Consider the following 21,796-nt stretch of genomic DNA (forward strand, 5'->3'; position numbering starts at 1 on the left):
CAAGGGCTTTCTCAGTAGCATGTGAGATGGTCACTGTTGTGTATATGGTAAATAGCTGACTGTCATCATGAATAGTCAGTTTGCAAGGGAGATACACTGTAGCACATGAATGGCTTGTGATGCCCACTGTTTGTGTCACAGATCATAGATTACCTGCTGGGGATGCTTTAAGTAAGACATGTAGGTGTAGCATTCAAATTTATCATCTGATTTAGCCTCTGTTTGTTTTCACCAATTAAACACACAGATGTTTCCGTAAGCCGCCACTGATTTTTATTAAATTGCTCAATGATATACTCATCCCAGCCAGTCCAGTGTTGATTATTATAGACAGTAGTATACAGTTTTTATCTGCAATATTATCATCAACAGTAGCAATAACCTATTGATAACTTTATTGCAGTATAGCTGCTGGCGGAGACAATTTGTAACATCACAACATTTCCGGACGATAGTGTTCGGAACAGGGATGTGGGGAGAATATTCAGCTTTAAATAAAATGCGGAATACACTTCCATATTGGGATTTCGACTTCAAAGTAAAAGCACGGAGTAGCTTAATGTCTGGAAAAGGTTTTAAGCTGCATTCTTTTCGCTGTAAAAAGGGTTGAAAACCAAATTCGTTGGTGTTTTATGCGAGCCAGCTCATAAAATATATAATTTAAAGCATTTCCGTGCACTTTATACTATCTACGAACGTTTTAAAGCAGCGCTAGCTCTTATGTTGAAACCAACGAGGAGGCTTTTCCCTCGGTCCCACACAGCGCTCGTACGTCAGAGAAGACGCTCTTCTGATGTCACAGATTCCCGGGGGCGAGGCTGCACCGGCGCTATAAAGTCCTCCCGGTGCTGTGGATGGAAGCGCGGCGCTGATCCAGAACCACAACCAGGCAAGAGACAAAAGGGGGGGAAAAAAAAATACAAACTGAGCTAAACCAAAACATGGTGAAGATCACCTTCCAGTCAGTTTCGGCGCAGAAGCCCGAGAAAGACCAGGATGTCGACAAGATCACTCTACCCCAGGCTCACGTGAGTTTGCGCATCTAATCTTTCATGCTGTGGCATTTTTCTTCAGCACTATTATTATTTTTATTATAGCAAGAGTAGATCCTCCTTTGCACAGGATATAACTAAGTAGATACATGGTGCCTGGCCATGCGTTCTCCGGCTAGTAATAGGATTTAATTTTAAACCTTTAATCTTTTAATGTGCCTATATTTAAACATAATCTAACGTGCAATGAAAACCCTTATTTATTTTTGCATTTTCTGTAAACGTTACAATTTCTAACAACAGACTGAAGGGATGCAGCAGCTGTTTTGTTGAGGCAATGAGGTAAATTGTGCTGTAGCACAATGGGTCAGTGGATGCCAGTGTCAGTCTGAGGATGTTGATATTACATCATCTCATTCCGCCAGCCTTGAGGACACTGCAGATAACAGACCTGTCTGTATAAGTGTGCATTACAGATGGATGTGACTGACAGTCCTGCATACAGTATGTGCTTATAATATCTTCCAATTCTTATTTGCACTTTTGCCTCAAGAAAACTGAGGAAACAAAGAGAGAGAGAAAAAAAACCCTGCTGCAATTCCTGCAGCATTTGTGCCTTTCAGAGCATGTTATACCATTTCAGTCCTGCAGGGGTTGAATTCATCAGGATGAGTAGTGCGATAATTCATGTTTTTACCTTGTATTTAGAGTCCTTTGGGTGTAGCTTAATTCATAATATACTAGACATATACTATGTGTTTGCAATGAGCAAGAGTTAACCTGAAAATAGTTCATGGATACATAAAGAAGAAAGGCTTAGAAGAGGAACTGAAGATGGAAACATGTCAATCTATTCATGATGATAATACTCATAGATAGATAGATATAGACTAATATAATAGATGATAATAAATGATAGAAATAGATAGATAGATAGATAGATAGATAGATAGACTAATAGATAGATAGATAGTAGATAGTAGATAATAATAGATAGATAGATAATAGTAGATAGATAGATAGAGATAGATAGATAGATAGATAGACAATAGATAGATAGATAGATAGATTAGATAGATAGATAGATAGATCGATGTAGATAGTAGATGATAGTATAGATAGATACTATGATAGATAGATAGATAGATAGATAGATAGATAGATAGATAGATAGATAGATAGATAGATAGATAGATAGATAGATAGATAGATCGCATTGGCTCTGTCTTTTCTCAGCCTCCGTTCTTGACTCTGTCCCAGTAGTAGAATATAATTAGATATCAGTCACTGAATAGTCTTTTTTTCAATCCCCTCTTCTTCTCCCAGCCCACTTTGCACTGTAAAAACCACTCAGTGACGTATCAGTCATCAGAGAAGACACCCCTTTTCATCTGTTTGTTTACGTCAGCTGAAGGATGTCAGAGGCGGAGTGGGTTTTGATTGGCCAAGACAGGAGGTAAAGCGTCAGAGCCGATACGCAAGACGTGTAGATCTATTAATACGTGCCTCCACCTATGCCGAGGGACCCCTCTACTCTACGCAGCTATCCTTTTTTTTTTTTTTTCAATCCCACTTGGTGAGCTGGGATTTAATATCGGCAAATATGGAGCATTGAAGTAGGGCTCCAAGAATAAACCCAGACGGCCACGTGCCAGCATTTTCGTCAGAGGCTGGCACAATCTGTTCTCCCCGCTTCCGCTCTCCATGGCAACAGTAGTATGGAAGAGGCAGAAGGTTGGCCGAGAGACCGTGGGTGGGCATCTGGCGTGCTTCACTCCAGTCCTTCCTACGTCTACCAGATCTCCTCGCCTGACTAACAGCTTGGCAACTGTCTCTTGTCAGAATTAACTCTGTTACAATTCAGACTCAGTAAGGAAGAGCATGGCTCTGTGAGCTGCTACGTCATCTAGGATTCGATTGCAGAACAAAAGTGCAGCTTTGTGTGAGTTTACTGAGCTGCTGTCTAACCAGTCGTCTTTTCCTCTTCCCTCACAGGGGCGGCTGGTTCCTCCCATGAAGCCCAGAAAACCCTTTCCAGTGGGCCTGTGCTGCCTCGCGATCGGCCTCGTCATCTTCACTCTGGGACTGGTGCTGCCTTCCATTTACATCTATCGCTTCTACTTTATGTCCCAGGTTAGTCGAGTTAAGAAACCCCCAAAACAAATCTTGCCTCGAATCTTATCGAATCTGGACAATGCAACTGAAAATAAAACATGCTGACTCAGCGTTGTTTCATGACCTCACAGCAGATCCCAGAGGACAGCTTATTCCACTGCCGGGTCATCTACGATGACTCTGTGTACGCTCCCCTGAGAGGACGCCAAGAACTGGAGGAGAACGTGGGCATCTACCTTGAGGAGAACTATGAGCAGATCAGTGTTCCCGTGCCTCATTTTGGGGGCAGTGACCCAGCAGATATCGTCCATGACTTCCAGAGGGTAGGCAATAAAAAGTCTCATCCGCTTATCTAGACTCGCCGTATTTGAGTGTTGAAGACTAAATAATATTTCTTCTTGATTCATTCCAGGGCCTCACAGCCTATTATGACATTGCCTTGGACAAATGCTACATCACTGAGTTGAACACAACTGCTGTGATGCCTCCTCGCAGTCTGTGGGAGCTGCTTGTTAATGTCAAGGTGAGCATTGCAATCGATTTAACACTTGCCAAACAGGAGCAAGGACACTGTGTTCCCTCTTTACTGACTGCTTTAGCTCTTCGTTTCAGAGGGGGACGTACCTTCCCCAGACGTACATTGTCCAAGAGGAGATGGTTGTGACCGGCAGGTTGAGGAACATGAGGCAGCTGGGCCCCTTCATCCACAGACTCTGCTTTGGCAAAGAGACGTACCGCCTGAGGCGTCGCAACCAGCGCCAACGTGAGTGAAATTTTGCGATAAATTATGCGCAGTATTTGCCCCGGTCACTTCCGCCTAGTTATCACCCTCTCTTAACACCAGACAATGTGAGGATGTGAGCCATGCAATGTGCTTGGGAGGGATCACTGTGATCCATCTGCATCAGCAAGTCCAATTTTGCTGTGTGGGAGAATCGGAGTGTGACCAGAACCAGAACCAAATTGGGTCTTCCTTCTGAGCACTTCAGACAGTGTGCAATTTGCTCCTGTCACAGACATTTGTGTGTGTTTTTATGTGTGTGTTCTTGAGTGTGGGCACAGCCTGGGAACTTCCTCCTGCTACGTGAGTCACTCGTAGTGCAGTGGACACGTCCACACATTTGTGGAGGAGGTAGTGATGCGCATGAAAGATAACTCTGGCGTCGCGTCCCTCAGTTGGTGTGAGATCTTTTAGAAATGATGCAGCAAACTTCCCCCTGAGTACATATATGGATGAGACTGGTACTGAATCAAATAGGGCACCGGAGGCATGCCAGCAGCACGAGTAATATGAGGAGTTTCAGTGCTGAGCAGATTTTTCTCAACGCGTCTTTTGTTTCTCTCTCTTTCTGTGTGCCTCTTCCAGGTATCGAGAGGCGTGAGACAAAGAAGTGCCACAGAATCCGTCACTTTGAGAACACTTTTGTGGTCGAGACCGTCATCTGCGACCGATTCTAAAATCTGAGGCGGAAATCACAGCCATCTGACACTGAAGCCAATTTCAAACCATACCTCTTGAATTTCTTATGCGTTATGCTGCACTTTAAGAGCAAAATGTTGTCCTTTAGTTTCAGTTTTAAGAGTTTTTGTCTCATCTTTGCTCTTTTTATTGTTAACGTCTCACTTTTTAATTCACATTGTACATGTGATGTGTTTGGATTTATCTGTAGCTTGTCTTGTAGAGCAGGAGATATTAATCTCAGTCAAATCAGCGTCAGTCTGTGACAATTACATCAGAAAACCAGACTCGTTCTTATTTTGTTAATATTTGTTTGTTGGTCATTTTTTAAATTTCATTTAAAGGGCAAAACATACCTCATGTAGTTAAGATGTTCATTTTGCTTGTTTATATCATTACCGAATTGTGTATATAACTGATTGTTCCTAAGCAATATACATAAATATATATACTGTAAATTTTCTTCTTAATATCACATTGTTACATGCATAGATTTTTATCAAAACTTGTTTTTGTGACTGGTCACTTATTTATGTTTTTTTTTTTTTCCTTTGGTATCACACTTTACTACTCCTTGGGTTATATACGGCTTTCGACTGTAATTAGTAGCAGTGCTGTAGAGGGACAAAGGGAACCAAAGTCTGCAGTCAGTGATGCTACACGTAGTTGTAAGGGATATAATATTTATATTGAAGAGTGCTTTATAGTTTAGATCACTTACTGTAGATGATATCAAAGGCAAAAAACTACTTCTTTTTGCTCTTCCTCCTCCTCACTCAGATTTAGCTGTTTGTCTTTAGCTTTCGCCTCCTCTCCGTCCTTTCTAACTTCCGTTCTCTACATTGTTGACGAGTCTTATCATAAATAACATTTTTAGGTGTGTTTATGATGTATATGTGCTCATATTTCACTGTTTTTGACACTTTATCTGACTGTACAGTCTAAATTCTCTTGTAAGATCTCGCTGCTTTAAAAATAAACAAATCAAACTTTCTTTGTCTTTTGGAGTTTTCTCACTATCGGTGAAGCACATTTAGGATCTCCTCGACAATTATTGGCACATCTGTTGAAGATGTGCACAACAGCATAAAAAAATCAGTTATAAAAACTTCAATTAGACTGAATTTAGTTTTACCTTTTAGCCCAGATTTTCTCAAAAGGTGTCTCTGTGATCTACTGTATTTGAAAGGTGAAGGGACAAAGCTTTCTAAATCTGAAAATTAAGTTTTTGTGGGCAGAATCAGAAATGAAGTGGTCGGAAATGCACTTTCAAAGACTGTAAGTAAAATCACTGTCTTGCTGAAAGCAACTCAAATGATCTAATTCATAAAAAAAAGGCCTTTATTTTTATTCTCAAATTGGAAGCTCTGAATCAAAAGATAACTTGAGCATCTTGAATTTTTTTTTCTTAAAGAGCTTGAATTGTTGCCTTCCAGTAAATTATCCATTTACTGGAAGGCAAATATGCAACAGAAAGCTGCTCTGAGGTGCAAATGAGATATTTTTTGTCTGGTTTTGAGACTTGTTTTTGCCAAGTTCTCAATAAGTGACTGTTTTGTGGACAGTTTTAATTTCAGAGTTGGTGGTCTGGTTCCAGTTTCCTTACGCCACATGTTGATGTGCAACCTGGGCAAGGCACTTTACCCGACATTGTCTAATGATCTGTGTAACAGTGTGCAAATTCGTGCACATTTATTAATGTGACTCTGGTGTAAAGTGCTTTTACTGGCTTATTTGACTAGAAAGGCTATAGATAAACTCAGCCCATTTATCATTTTACCATTCATGCCAACCTCCACGTTGTGCCACTGTGGGTAGTGAGTCATAGTGACCTATCTCCAAAGATGTCGCTAAACATATGCCAATTCACAGAACAAAGTCACCAAAACACTATTTTGTATAGTCAGACATATATTGTTTACTGGCCTACTTAAAATATAATATAATAAATGTTGACATACCTGATTAGCTTAAAGCAAGTATGTACTTAATTTATGTCAGAAAATGTCAGAATATAAAACTTAGTCAGTTTTTTTTTTTAATGCATGCGTAATAGTTTTGTTTTTTCCAAGAATATATTTGCAACATGTTATTAAAAAACTACAAATATTGTGGGATGATGTCTACAGGATCCTGTGTACAGGATGTTTGAATGAATTGTTTGCACAACTAAATCATCTGTGTTGAGAAACTCATTCAAGGAGTCTATCATTTTTAAAAGGGACATTTTAATGAGATTCAGGATCAAGGGACGAGTGGAGGTAACCAAAAGACAAGGGGATGTAGTTCTGGTGACCTCAGGATAGTAGATCTTCTCACATTGTTTTGCACCTAGTTTGTTTCACTTTACGACTTACGGTCATGGTGATCAGATAAATGTCTGTCATCATGCAGTCTTGCTTGACACAGTTACAACTGTTTCAAAATTTTAGATGCTTTTACGCTGACTGTCAATGTGTGTCTGTTTAGACGGCTGGAGACTTTCTTACAACTATTTCCCAACTCACAAAATTCAACACAAATCTGCCTCATTTGAATAACATTAACTTCTTTTCCCTCCTATTTTGAAGAGCGCGGATAGGAGAAGCAACCTCTGCCTCATTATATTTATAACCCAGATGAACTGAACTTATAAGAGATTCATGCTAAAAATTATATAGCATTCTAAAACTACTTCAATTAGATTGATTTTCTTCCTACTGAACGGGTGTCCTTAAACTAAAGGTTGGTTTCCCCAAAATATGCAGCAGTAGTTAAAACATGTATTTGTTTTCATTTCTACCCAATACATACTGAGGGCGCTGTGCAATCATAATAGAGTAAAATGAAGTCACAGAAGCCAGAAAAACAACCTTTTGTGGTTCCCATTGCAGTTTGTACTTTTATCATGTGGCTTTGATGGTTTGCTGACTGAAGGGTTTAACACAGTCACTTAACTACAGGTGGCCTCAGTAAGAGTTTCAGAAAAAGGGAGGCGAATTTATTTTAAAATCCATGTCTTCCTGTAAAGTCAAGTTGTTCAACCATTATGCATATCATGAATATGATATACTAGCTTTTTAAATAATTTCTGAGAAATGTATTTTGTATTTTTAATGAGAAAGCCCAACCAAGGGCTGTAAATTCCTAAGTATAATCATTACTTCATTTTATAGTGCTGTGTTTTGTCCTGAACGCTGTGCGGTTTGCATGAAGTGGCAGAAAATAAATACGACATCTGATTTTTTAAAAGATTTTTTTGTGGTACAAATGTGTCCTCAGATTAGCCCTGTAATTAATTCTCACTGTTTCTAAACTGTGATCGCATAACAGCATTTTAATAATTATGAAACTGGCAGGCATCTCAAGCTGTCATCTAGAATGCTTTTGTTTGTGCTCGCATAAAATTAACATTTTTCTTCTAAATGTTTATGAAACCGACCCGTAACCCATCCGGCAGCTCACACAGAAGACTGACTGCCATCAACAAATTGTTTTTAGCTATTTAATTAAAAACTTTAAAAACCTGCAATTAAAAAGTGCCAATTAAAGTGAATTATTTTAACATACGTAGATATTAATTTTATAACTACCAACAAGTAACATATAAAATTCGCTAAGCTGATTAAATAAAAAAAAGAAATAAAAAAATGAAAACATTACTAAATTTCATACCGTAATTTTCTTATTGCTGCACCAGCTTTTTCTTTTAAAATAAAATGGACATATTTCATTATAATTTTAGGGGAGTTTAATAATAAACATATTATTTATTTATTACTCTGTCTCAGTCAGATGGTAATTGTGCAATTAACGAGAAATGAACAGAAACAAAGCTTTCTGTTAAAATTTATTCCAAACAGACAAACATTTAAGAATATTTTTGTAATCCCAACACAATACTCTCTATTATTTAAGGCTCAGTTTCACAGTTATTTCTTTGACAAATCAGTCATACTACTTAAACCATTTGTAATATACAGAAAGAGCAAAAATAAAAATAAAGTCAAACATGTTTTAACTATTTGCTAAAGGGTTAATGTTGGTAACCAGCTAGCATCAATAAATGTTTAGTGTGCCTTTGACACTTATTCATTTACATAAAAGATTAAATAAATAAAATCTACAGTTGCTTCTTTAAAATATTGAACAAGATATAACTTTCCCACTTGAATTATTTGTTTTTTTTTATGGGACATGCATTCATTTAGACAGAAAAACCAAAAGTTTAGTAAGCATGCCAAATGAAATAATATTGTTTGATATTTATCAACTGTGATTGTTTGGTCTTGCTTTTAAGAATTTTTTTTTTTTTTTTTTTTTGACCGCTGATCTTGAGAATCAAAACAACAAAGCTCTGCAATGAGCCACCTGTGAAAGATTTAAAATGATTCATACCACAAGTCAGTTTCTCATCAGGGAGTGAGAAAGCAGAAAGTTTTCTCAGCCCTCTCTAAAAAAAAAAAAAAAACCTAAAAAAAAACAAGCTCTTTTATCATCTGTAGTGGAAGTTTTTTTCCTTGCTGCCCGTACTTTGGTTATTGGCGCTCTTTGAGGTTACAGATGCATCAGGTGGCTTACTGCTCCTGCTCGGTGGTTAATTATCATTGCAGGTTGACCTGGTTCACTTCCCGTTGCTTCACATGCCTGCCAAACCTTTTCAAGAGCCGCTTGCTCAGTTTGTTTTACTGCCCAGCTAAAAAAAACAAAAAACAAAAAAAACAACAGTGAACATGACCCAGGTCGATGCATACACATCCTATCTTTAGCTGTTGTTCTCAAGCATTCAGACCTCTGAAGTGCTGGAGTTTGCTCTCCTTTGGCTCAGTCTGGACATCTTGAAGTTGTTTTTCGTGTTTTTCACCTCGTCAGCTATGAAGTAGTAGCACAGACCATCCAAGCAACAGGTGATGTTGGACAGACACATGGCCGTCTGTAAAAACATGCTTATACTTTTCATGGAGCTGCAGTCCTCAATCATTTTCTGGTGTACCTGAAGGTATGCGCAAAAGTTGAATATTGTTATATCCAACTGAATGGTATACTTTATATGTTTTTAAATTTACACATAATCTCATAAATTTTTTTGTATTTATGGAGGCCTCACGAGTAGTTAATACTAAAGACATAATCCTGAGGAATGTCCTTTTTAAATAAGTATTTTGAAAAAAGAATTACACAGTGCTAGGGTTCAGTTTAATTTGTATATATTTACCAGATCTAGAGTTTGACAGTTAATATGTATTTAATGGCTATGTTTGCACTCATAACAAATCTCCACTAAGTTACCTAAAATGTGTTCGTGTGCTTTTATGAATACCACAATAAAATAAGTGTGATTCCAAAAGCAAGTGTAACGTTGACATATATAACTATTTTTCAAATAGAATCAAAGGTTATTGACGCCTGCATGGACGTATTTTGAAACCTCACGACGACGAAAGAAAGCACCCTAGACTGAGTCATTTTTCAAGTGTCTAAAGTAGTAAAGCTGTAAGTCTACTGGTTTGTCATAAAGAAATGAGGTGGTGAGACAAAAACATTTCATGTACACGAAACGTTAATTTTGTCTGCTAATATAAAATAGTTTCCTTGACATATCCTTCGAACCAAATCTTGATTCAATTAAACATTGTCAGCTTTGTCAGCGGTCATTCAATTGTAAAATTATCTTCTGCAGATGTTTAATTTTAGATATTTACCCGTCGAGTTTATAGAAAAATCTTGAACTCTGCTGCATAGAATTAGAGTTTAATGTTGTGTGCTTTACGGCTAAGTTCACGTTGTTAATGTAAAATGTGTCTTACCAGGAACTGGAGGAAGATGGCCAGGTGGCTCGGAGTGAACGGCACCAAGAAAGCGCACAGGCCGCTGTAGATGATCTTCACGCAGGCCTGGCTCTTGGTGCTCCGCTGGCCGGACTCCTGGAGGGTCCAGATGATTTGAACAGAACAGCAAACCAAAATGAGCGCAGGCCCCAGGAAACCAAATATTTGCAAGCAGATGATCACTTTGGGACTCCAGCCATTTTCTGAAAATCGATGGAAGCAGTGGAAGTGTTCATCAACTTTTGTCCTGAAGCTGAAGGTGACTGGAAAGATTGCAGTAAATGCCAGAACCCAGACCCCCACACAGGTAATGAGAGCCGCCTTGGGGGAGCGCAGCTGCTTGGCTTTGAATGGGTGACATATTGCCAGCCACCTATCAACGCCTATGCACATGATCATGTAGATACCGCCGTATGTTCCGACAAAATAAAGGTTTTCCAGAAATGAGCAAACGTGCTGGAATTCCTGTGGCCACGTCTGATATGCAGCGTGCATTTTGAAGGGTAGAGGCAAGAGGAGGAGGAGGTCCATTAGAGCCAAGCTAGTCATGTAGATGGTTGACTCAGTCCACTTTCGGAAGCACAGGCAATAAACCAGCAGGGCCGCCAGATTAAGAAACATCCCCATTATGAATATGGGAATGTATATGACCAGCTCCAAGTATTTCATTTGTTCGTCCACCTCTCTGGTTGAGCAGTTACTGCTGTTGTTGCTGCAAGGAAACAGGTTTGATTCAGTTTCATCATCTTTGCCAAGTATTTTCAAACTAAACATTTCACTGTGAAAGCTTCTTTGAGAAGAATGTGCCGTTCCTGTCATCACGCTTCGTTCCCACACTGAACATTAAACCTAAACCACGCCAGTGAGGCACCTGAAACTTCTCAGATGTGTGGGTATGCGAGCTGCGGGCTTGCTTTCTGTGTTTCTGTTATCAAGACCAGACACAGCGTAGCATGGGAACTTTTTACATGTTACTACTTTCATCTAGATTGGCGGTGTAATTTTGAATCAGAGTAACAGAGATCTAGATTGAGGTAAGTTCTAATTTGTGGTGGAAATCACCTAGACATCAGCATTACGAATCTGCAGAATCATAACTAAGACTTTATTGAGTGCGTGTTTTCATCAGGAGTCGAGTCAAGCCTTAGACTGACGCTCAGTGGAATACGCTAAGGGACTGATTTCCTTTAACGTCGCACTAGTCTGCTGCCAACTGCAGTGGCTCAGGTCATGTTATCACACAACAAAGTTATTTTTATTCTAAGAAGAAAAGTAAAACATTCTATCAACAGACAGGTCTAGTATAAACGTATGACTTATTTGTGGTGTTTACTTAGTTTAAATGTGAAAAATTTGAAACCATAGGAAACTATTCTTGCAGAAGCAGCATACCAAGGAGACGAAGACTGAGTACTTTTCAGATATATATAAACAGAATTTCTTAGACAATTAATCTTGCTAAATTAAGTTCTTTGCATGTAAATTCTTACTAACTATAAAATAAACATTTCCGTCTACCTTCCTAAAACACACCAGCAGGTAAAAACAGCCACCCAGCAGCTATGCATGAAGAGTTTTACTTGCTTTGTTTTTAATATAACTGTACAATATAAAAATCGAAATCTAGTCTTGCTCTTACCTCATGATTGTCACAGAGGAATTTTGCTGTTTCTTTCTGAGCGTCTCTGCTGTGCCAGACAAGCTTCTGCTTTTCTGCCTTTTGTTGTTTCATCACCACTTCCTGCGCAATGCCACACATGTATGTTTGCTCAGATGTGTTTTTTTTTTGGTTTTTTTTTACTGAACTTGTCCAGCAAGTCTTAAACTGTCACACTCAGTGGTGCCAATGTAAACGATCACTTGCAAAGTGACAAAAAGGTTAAACTCTCTGCACAGATAGAAAATCTAGCTGCCAGCAAATATGTTTTAGAAGCCACTTTTCTCTTGTCTCAACCTATTGTAAATGTGTGTTACTCAACTGTTGGTGAATTTTTTCCACTCTTTGTTGGAGAAAAAAGACATCTTAAAAAAATTTACGTTATATATATATATATCTCTATATATGTAGCTATATATACATAATTAATCTGGAAAGGAAATTTCTATAATTTAAATTGCTGTTTACAACATTGCTGTTTATTTTCAAGAGGAGCTTCCAAAGCGCCATATCGTGCACACTTTCCACTGAAAACCACAAAGCTCGACTAGAAGTACCAAGCACTTATCTCAAACCAGCACATTGAAGTCAAGGTGTTTAAGGCTGGATTAAAGTGAGGAAACGAGCACCTGACTGTAAGCGCCAACATACCAGTGTTACCCTCAATTCAACAGCAGAAAGCTACGAAGAAAACGGGAAAAAGCTAGAAATATCAAATTGAGGAAACATTGGTTGTTAGTAAATGACACCGGTTTCCTATAAATTGTTATGCTTGTGTTTTTGTTTTGGTTTTTTCTGTGTTTCCTCAAACTGGAATTTACATCTCTGCATAGGTTGTTGTTTTGTTCTGCTAATACTGAAACATGTGAGCCTTAAACATTAAATATTTCTGTGTATTAGTTCATGTATGCTTTCATCTTTTCTTTTCTGCTCAGTTTTACCTTCATGTTTTAACAGAAATGAGTGATACAGTGCGAAAGAGGCCTCACTGTGATTTCTGTACGAGTACATGGGCTGGCACTTTGTCTGCAGCTTCCCATATCAAAGGGAATGAGTGAGCTCTGAGCTGAAAGTGACTATGAGAAGCTGCAGAGGCAGATTTTTACTGTGATTATATTTGAGGGTTTCTTGGTTTCAAGGGTTGAAATGACTCGACTGAATTTTAAGTGTGAGAATTTCTCTGCGCTCCTGTTCAGTTGCCAAAAGATGGAAGTCTGAGCTTCCCAAAGCAAGTAGACAGAGGAAAAATCCTAACTTTGACAGTCACTGAAGGTGAAGCTTTAAGATTTACCTTCACTTCTAAAGACGCTAAGAAACTTCTACGTACTGAGGTGTGTGCTCAGCACGCTGCCATCTGCTGCTGTGATCAGGGTACTGCACATGTTTTTGGTTTATTAATCCAAATTCTGACCGACAAGTGCTTCATTTTGTCCACTTTTCTTTCAGATTGATATTTTTTTGCATTTCTTGACTTATTTCATATTGGACAATCAAACAGACTGAATTTGACTGGACTATATTTGCATTTATCCCTATATTTCTGGATAATTGGAAATCAGTTGGAGCAGTTTGCTTTACAAAATTCAATGATATGACGCATGTTATAAATAGGTGTTAAATAAATAAGTTGTATTGAACCAAAAAATAAATAAATAAATAAATAAAGCTATTTCTATGGACAGTCGTAAAGACACATACTATTTTTGTGAAACTGAATATTAGAACAACTTTTTGTATATTGCACATTACTCAATATCTTTGTTTTATGGTTTGTTTCGGTAAAAAGTGCATTTGAATTATAAAGTAATCTATAATTATTATTAATAGTTTTGCTATAATTGCGACTACCTTCTGTTATTGTATTCCTACAATTCACAGGTGCAGTAATTCACGGTAAAACTAGTGTGTGCTTGGTTCACTTTTGTCTTCTGCCATTATTACTTAAAAAAACTTTTTAAAAATGATTTAGTGTTTTACTCATTTTACTTCTTATCTTGCTACTTTACTTAAAATGTACTTGTGTTTATAATGCTGTGACATCTGGGTTTACTTGAAATACATTTAATTGAATTAAAACAAATAGGAATAATCAAAAAAATACAAAACATTCTCTAGAATTGTTGATATTCACTTGTGATATGTAAAAAAAAAAAAAAAAATACACACTCACCAGTCAAAATATTTCATTGTTTTTATATATCCAATGAAAAATAAGTAGGTGGCATCTAAATGGTTGGCTAGAAACTCTGAGACAAATAGAAAAAAATACCAGGTTATGGAGTTAAATTTGAACACAACATTCATCCAAAGTCTGACTTTATATTTATTCTACGGAAACATCCAGTCCACAATTTCTATGTCCTAAAAGGATTAAAAGAAATGTTCTCTTCTTTTTCTTAACTCCCCAGATGTTTCCAAAGGACAGAAATGTCTAAACTTGTTCTGAGTTTTTGTGTTTGCTGCCACAAAGGTCCTGTGAAACCCAAAGAACTAAGCAAAGCAGTGTTCATTTCAAGACACTGTAAGTGAAAAAAGATGTAAGACGTTATGGACAACAATTAAGACACTTTTATGAGTATAATTACAAGAAAAGTAAAAAGAGCACAACCGACAAACGCACCATCTTGCGATAAGCACTGGTAGAGCCAGCCAGTATTTATGATTCATCCACGCCGAGAAGCAACTGGGGTGTTTTATTTTTAGTTAACGGACCTGCCACAATTTCTAGCTTTCAGGGCACAAAGCATCTCATCTCAAAACGAAATACGAGGGGGCGAGCTCAGGGTTTGATGAGAAAGACAAAAGACAGAGACACAAACACTCATGCAATACAAACACACATACACACACGCATACAAAAAGGGAGATGCTTTCTTTCCCTCTAGGAGGCTGTGAATTTCCTGATTGTGATGACGATGAGTGCGAGGAGGACTGACGCTCCCAGGAAGACTGCAACAACTATGGCAGTGATGGCACCCGGTCCCAGAACTCCTAAACACACAGAGACACAAACATTAACTTATAATTTTTAAATGATAATTAAAAAAAATAAATAAATAAAATAAAAATGGGCAAAAAGCTATCAAAACTAACTTGTCCTATGGAAATATATAACTGCCACCTTACTTAATCACTAACTTACTCTGATTGTTTTGGAAAGCTCAAGTTTAATTTCACTAGCCACAACAATAATGTTATCAATTAAATTATCTTTGACTGAACCTATCTGGAAACATGACGTAAGTTAAAAGATAAAACAAAAACACACCATATTCTGATTTAACAAACTGACAGTCTGGAAATGCTTCATTTAGGTTCACATAAACATTTCTAAGCCATCATCCTCCATCTGAGGAAAAACACGGAGCAGTTTCCCTGAAGTGCCCAGAACGCCACCGCCACATTGAAAACTCAAACAGGAGATCAAAAAGCAGCTGAGAAAACATTAAAAGAGTTGCAGACCCTAGTTTCCATAAGTAAGGAGCGTTTAAGATTCAAAAATGGGAAGAAAAAAAAAGAGACTGAGCAACAGTGGCATCTATGGGAAAGCTTATGGACAACTACTACTGCTGACCAAATAATAAAACAAAACAAGAAAGCATGCTCCCATTTGACAAAAAAACAACAACAACAAAAACATCTTTATGAGGAGAAGACCATAGAAAAATATTTTGTGGTATGATGGGATTGAAACTGTATTTTCAGAAGGTATGCATCTAGTTACATAAAAGTATAAAGCATTTCAAATGACAAATTCTGCTCACTCTCAGAAAATGTTGAAGGAAAATGTCTGCTCTATTTGTGACCTTTAGCACAAGTACATTTGGGTCAACCACATATTTCGATGCAGAGATGTAAAAGACTCTTTGCAAATGGCTGATGGCAGCTGTTGCACCGAAAAGTGACACAACCTGTTATAAGGTCAAGACAGTCAAATATATTTTCATATAGGGTCAGGTGGGTTTGGATTGCTTTATGCCACTAATAATAAATTATATTCTAATTTAAAAACTGGATTTTGTATTTACTCTGGATATTTCTGTCTATTACAATGTGTGTGATGGCCTTAAACATCTAAGTGTGATATAACAGGAAAAGAAGAAATGTAAAGAATTCAAATTTTTTGCTGCAATGTTAGGGGACTAAAAGTGATTCTGTACGCTGGATCAATACAATTTATTTAATTTTTGACCTTCGTCTTCGTCCAGGATCGGAGGCTGCGTGGGGTCTTCAAAATCAAAGGTGTAGGTCTCCCCTGGGTTGTCCAGGAAATGGCTCTTGGTTGTAACTTCAGTGATCCACACTGGTGGATCTCCAGACATGGCATCCTGGTGGTCCCTGCTGGATAAGGCAGGGTCCAACACTGTCTCTGCACAGAGAAGGTGGGGAAAAAAAAATAACAACACAAGCTTGTTCAGCTAACTGCAGAGCTCATGATGAGGTACATCTTTATGCTAATGGGCTTTTTTGTCAGCTCTGGGTATGAACAGCAGCTTGCATAGCCTCTTCTGTGACTCTTTAAACAGTCGGTTTCTTGTCTAGACGAGCTCCAAGTATAAACATGTCTTTGTAATGGATGGACAGATTCTCAGGTTGACCCACAGGTACCCTGTTGCTTTTTTTTTTTTTTTTTATAAAAGCTCCATTAAATTTCCGAGTAAACAAACAAACAGATTGTTGGAGACAGTGAAAGCGTCAAATTCTGTGCTTCTTCCTTCCTTCTCTTTCTCTCTCTAACCATACAAATTTGGTCTTGTCTGACATTCCTCTGCTTCAAACACGCGACTTTTCACACTTCAGTGGGAGAGGAACAATATCTGTTTCTCTGAGACACATTTTGATGTTTCCTAATGCAACAGTTAGAGTTATGCTTATGAAAATGACAAGATAAAGGGTAAAAATAATTAACCTTAACGGTTTTTTGGTTGTGGCGTCTACCATCGCCGCAGCAGACGAACATCAAAACAACTTTGCTCTTAAACTCCAAGGGAAATGTGGAAAAGTTTTAATCACCCCAATTGAAAAAACAAACCCTTCAGGAGGCCCACCCATTCAGACACCAAGTAATTAACGTATCCAGTTCTTGACTACACGCATTCCAGCGCAACCATAATCAAAATATATCGTCATTCAGCCTGTACTTTCTGTTAAACGGGCTCGCTTTTTATTATCTAATAATTCATAGCCTTAGTCATAACCAAATGGAGGAACTAAAGTGCGTGACTAAGATGGCATAAAGATTTTAAACGAGATGTCAGATGTGATATCTGCTAACATTCTTAACTCCAACTTTTGATGTGAGTATTTTGATGCAGTCGTGTTGACTCTGAGCCGTGAGCAGCTTCCTGTCCTGCGGCTGGCTTTGGGTCTGGAGGCCCAGGCTTGTGGCCAGTTCAGCCATCAATGAGGCCTTCAGCCGACGACACAAAAGGCAGCTTGTGCGGCCAAACGGACCAGCAGCCTTCAACCAGTAACAGCCGGACAGGCCAAAAGCAGGTACAGCCTCGGCACTGGATGTCAAACAAACTTTTTTTAATTTTTTTTTTATTAAATAGACCCTGTGTGTTAAAATGGCTTCTGAACTTTGTGATTGAATGGAAGCACGAAAGAAATTAATCAAATTATGTTTTTCGTACTTTCTAGCTGTTTGCTTTTATGAGAGGAGGTTTACTCAAAACCTTCAGTGGTGAAATAATAATTTAATTCAAGAGTCATCAACTCTACATGTCTTTACTTGTGCAGTTGCAGGTCAAATTAACCCATTAAATATTACACATATAATACAATATGCAAATTGCTTCAAAATTACACAAAATCATGATGCTCATAACTGTGTAACTTTAAGCTATTTTCAATTATTAATTACAATCTTTGAAATTTGGTGTAATAAAAATGACTGCTAAGGAAGTTATTTCCCAACTATCTCATTCTCACTGGCTAGCAAATAACTAGCTTTTAATTTACTCTGTTTTAGTGTTTTTACCATCTTTTCAGCAGGTTATGTAGTTACTTTTTACCACTGTACTCAATTCAGTAGCTTAAAATTATTTTGCACACACCAGTCATTTATTTATTGTATTAGAGTTGTTTATGTGCTATATGTTAATAACACAGAGCTGGATTATTGTCCAGTATGATAATTATTTGCTCATAATCCTTTGTAAGACAGGCCAGTTTTGGTAGCTTTTTTTAGCTAACCCTTGTTCATTCATTGTTAAATTTGAAATAATGTTTTTTTGGGGTAGCTCAAGCGCTTTTTTGCAATCTTTATGTACCCATTTTAAAATGTAACTGTTGCTTTTAACTACTGTTTTTATTCTTAAATGCATATAAAAAAGAAGAGAAATTGTTGATAATTACAACATTTTAAGGTGATTTAAATGCTACTGAAAGTGTTTATTTTGTGTGTGTAATTTTTAAAGTGCATCTGTTTAGTTGCTTATTTACTCCATTTACCAATTTTAGGCATATCTATGTTCTCTTTTGATGACTTAGCCACGTAGCTTATCTTGAATTGTAGCCAACCATGGATTAGTTTTTGCTACAGTGGCAATTTCAATTGTCTTTTGTTTTAGCTAGTTAAATTACTTTGTTGTAAATGTTAGTGTGCCTAATTCCAAAATGTCACCATTATGTTTAGCTAATGTAAAGTATTTTGTGAACTAATTATATTAGTAGCAATTATAATAAAGATAGCTTTGTAGTTGATGATAATCTAGCTATAATGTCTGTAGAAGAAGTAGCTTAACTGTTTATTTATTGCATTGGGGTATGTTTTGTCTTTATTCATAATGTCTGGTTATGAACTTCTTTCCAAATTGAAGCACAAAGTTAGCTTTGATTTGAGCTATTTCAACTTACTTTTCAGATTGCTCAAAATTGTTATTTGTTGCTTATAAATGTACATATTGTTTTGATAATGTTATGCTAACTAATCAATCAATCAATCAAATTTTATTTGTATAGCACATTTCAGCAGCAAGACATTTCAAAGTGCTTTACATCATTACAAACACAGAATCACAATGCAATATAGAATCAATAATCAAAACAAAGCATTAAGTCAAGTTCCATCCATAAATTTGTAATTGATTACATTTCAAATACAATTCTAAACAGGTGGGTTTTTAGTTGAGATTTAAAAGAAGTCAGTGTTTCAGCTGTTTTACAGTTTTCTGGAAGTTTGTTCCAAATTTGTGGTGCATAGATGCTGAAAGCTGCGTCTCCTCCTTTGGTTCTACTTAGCATATCTACTCTTGACATACTTTAAAGAATTGTTATGCAGCGTCGTTTTTCTAATCTCAGCAAAAGAACTGCAAATTGCAAATTTAACGGGGATTATGTTCCACGTATACAGCACTTTTTTTCTGACACCCACACATGATTTTGAGATCATTATCTAGCTCTTGGTGATTTTGTTATGCAAAGTGAAAAAAGTAGATAACTTCACCACCATTCTTCTGATTAGATTATGGCCCAGTTTGCCTATTATATACGCATTCTCTGGATCACGGCAACCCTCCTTCTGTTGCACCTTACAAATCAAAAGTTATTACTTGTTAAAGCTTGGTAGACTCCAGGGGAGGAGGATTTCAGACAGTGGAAACACAGAAAGCCATTTGTTGGTACCTGTGGGCTCCTCCATCAGGATTTCACACCGGCCAGAGAGATGACCAAGAGTCCAGACAAGGGTGTGTGAAAACTAACCTTACAGAACCTTGGAAGTACAAGGCAATGCATCCACAACATAGAACTGGTCTGTCTCCTGGATTCACCCTTTTTTAACTACCACATGTTGTGCTAAAGTTTTCCATGGAAAAATATGGAATTCATTGTTCATATTTTATTTTGTTAAAAATATTTTTTTTAAAAGATATTTGTGTTGTAGATATGGAGTGATAGATCAGTGTTTTGAATGGTAATCATAGCTAAAACTTGGGAAATTATTAAACTATGTTGCCTAAGATTTCATTGCATATACAAGATGTCGGTTTGCTTCCTCGTGCTGAATCAACAAATGAGGCTGGAAGTCACACTAAATCAGATGTTGTGGTTTAGTCCCGTGGCATTACTGGATGGTGGCATTACTGGATGGCAGCCATCTGCGCACATGACAATCGTGACACTCACAACAAATCCCAGTATGAAAAGTAAATGAGAAACAAAAACTATCAATTTTACTGATTCTTTCCATCACGGATCAGATTGTTTGCCAAGACTGCCAAAGACATATAAAACAAATAGGACATTGTCTTCCTTGTTATCCCACTGCCATCTAACCCTTACAATGACCTGAGATTCACTGCTGTGCTTAAATTATTTCTTTACATTTTTATTAGGGTGACGTGGTAAAGAAAATACTTTTTCCTACGCGAACAAGTTGATGCTGAGGTAAATGTTTCCCACGTTATAAAAGTCTCTAAAATATCAACCGGTGGCTATCTGAATCACGTATGCTCAGGTTGAGCAAGAAGGAAGTGATTTTTTTTTTTAAGCTTCATACGAACATCAGGCCTCATGAAAGCAACTGAGTCATCCTGACTATCACAGAGCAGCTTTCACAGCTTTAACAGCCACATCATTTACTTCTGTCGATGCACGTAAAGGGGCGCGTGAATCGGAAAAGAGGATTAGGAAATAAAGGGGCAAAATTCACACACCTTCAACTTAAAAACGGCAATTAAAGAAAAATAATCTGTAGTGTAAGAGAAAAGAAACTTGGCAAACTCTTAAAGGGCAAATTGAAAGGCTGAAAAAGCAAAACCATTATGTCTTTTTGGTACATTTTCCACTTAGCATTTCCAGAAGGAGGACAAGATCCCTCCTGATCACCAGCATGAAACGATAACGGAAATAAGGTTTACCTGTGTGTGCAAGAACTGACAGGAGGCTGAAGAGGACCAGGACAACCCTGCAGACGCTGCTGTGAATCATGGCAACTGCAACAGTTGAGCGTCTTCAAAACGCCTCGGGCCGGAGCTTCCAGCAAGTAGCTGACCCAGGAGGGGAGGAAAAGAGGAATACAGGAGGGCTGTAAAGGGAGAAAGGTCCTGAGGTAAGGCGGTGAGAGAAGAGGTGGGGTTAGGTGTGTGCAGGACTGTCCGGACAGTGTGCACTCTGTGAAAATGCACAGGGCCAACCCACCCTAAAACACCTCTGAATGAACAGTTCGGCTTAACGGGTAAACATCTGAACAGATGAGTGTGTGCCGACTAAATCACAAAGATTTCTACCCAAGGTTTTACACATTCAACCTCGAAACAGACACATCTGACTGAAAAGCCATCAAGAGGCGATAGAAAACTTAATTTACTCAAAACCACACTATTTTATCAGCTATAATAACTCAATTTAGGTCAGTGGTTCCCAAAGTCTGGGGCGCGGCCCCTATGGAGGGCGCAGGAAGCGGTATGGATGAATGGAAAAAACCCACAAAAAAACAGTTACACAAAAGTGTTTCGTTGTAAAGATGGTTTGTAGTGTGTTTTGTTGCAACGTGAAGTGTGAAATAAACTTCAGTGGAGTTTGAAAGCAAAATATGTATATGTATAGGTTTATGGTTGAATGATGTGTGTGCCCAGTTGTTGTTTTTTTTTTAACTTTTTTTGGCGGGATTTTATTGTAATCCAAAGGGGGGCCCAGAAAATCTTTGGGAACCACTGATTTAGGTAATAGAATTGTACATAAACAGGTTAATACTACATACAAAACATCTGAGCTAAAGGAGAATTGTCCATGAGTCGGTCGATAGCAGTTGTTATTTTCT

At 37.8% G+C, this 21,796-nt stretch overlaps 3 protein-coding genes across 4 annotated transcripts; 1 reads left to right on the forward strand and 2 right to left on the reverse strand.

Moving 5' to 3' along the window:
* Positions 1 to 804: 804 nt before the first annotated feature.
* On the forward strand, positions 805 to 5,559 carry itm2cb (integral membrane protein 2Cb). 2 transcript variants are annotated; one of them, XM_032566459.1, is made up of 6 exons: positions 805 to 1,028; positions 2,988 to 3,125; positions 3,239 to 3,430; positions 3,520 to 3,630; positions 3,720 to 3,870; positions 4,474 to 5,559. In XM_032566459.1, exons 1-6 carry the CDS (start codon positions 942 to 944, stop codon positions 4,563 to 4,565), a joined length of 771 nt encoding a protein of 256 aa, XP_032422350.1. In that variant the 5' UTR covers positions 805 to 941; the 3' UTR covers positions 4,566 to 5,559. The 2 variants fall into 2 exon arrangements, with proteins under 2 accessions (XP_032422350.1, XP_032422351.1); XM_032566460.1 differs by lacking the exon at positions 805 to 1,028 and adding an exon at positions 2,194 to 2,861.
* Positions 5,560 to 8,377: 2,818 nt separating this feature from the next.
* Positions 8,378 to 12,139, reverse strand: LOC116721174 (G-protein coupled receptor 55). Its single transcript, XM_032564727.1, has 4 exons — positions 12,013 to 12,139; positions 10,353 to 11,085; positions 9,338 to 9,538; positions 8,378 to 9,241 (listed from the first exon to the last, which is right to left on the reverse strand). The coding sequence occupies exons 1-4, from the start codon at positions 12,015 to 12,017 to the stop codon at positions 9,221 to 9,223; spliced, it is 960 nt and encodes a 319-aa protein (XP_032420618.1). The 5' UTR covers positions 12,018 to 12,139; the 3' UTR covers positions 8,378 to 9,220.
* Positions 12,140 to 13,420: 1,281 nt separating this feature from the next.
* snorc (secondary ossification center associated regulator of chondrocyte maturation) lies at positions 13,421 to 21,296 on the reverse strand. The gene is made up of 3 exons (XM_032564802.1): positions 20,895 to 21,296; positions 16,223 to 16,399; positions 13,421 to 15,021 (listed from the first exon to the last, which is right to left on the reverse strand). Exons 1-3 carry the CDS (start codon positions 20,962 to 20,964, stop codon positions 14,912 to 14,914), a joined length of 357 nt encoding a protein of 118 aa, XP_032420693.1. The 5' UTR covers positions 20,965 to 21,296; the 3' UTR covers positions 13,421 to 14,911.
* Positions 21,297 to 21,796: the final 500 nt, after the last annotated feature.

Source organism: Xiphophorus hellerii, chromosome 6 (assembly GCF_003331165.1).
Source record: "Xiphophorus hellerii strain 12219 chromosome 6, Xiphophorus_hellerii-4.1, whole genome shotgun sequence".
NCBI lineage: Eukaryota > Metazoa > Chordata > Actinopteri > Cyprinodontiformes > Poeciliidae > Xiphophorus > Xiphophorus hellerii.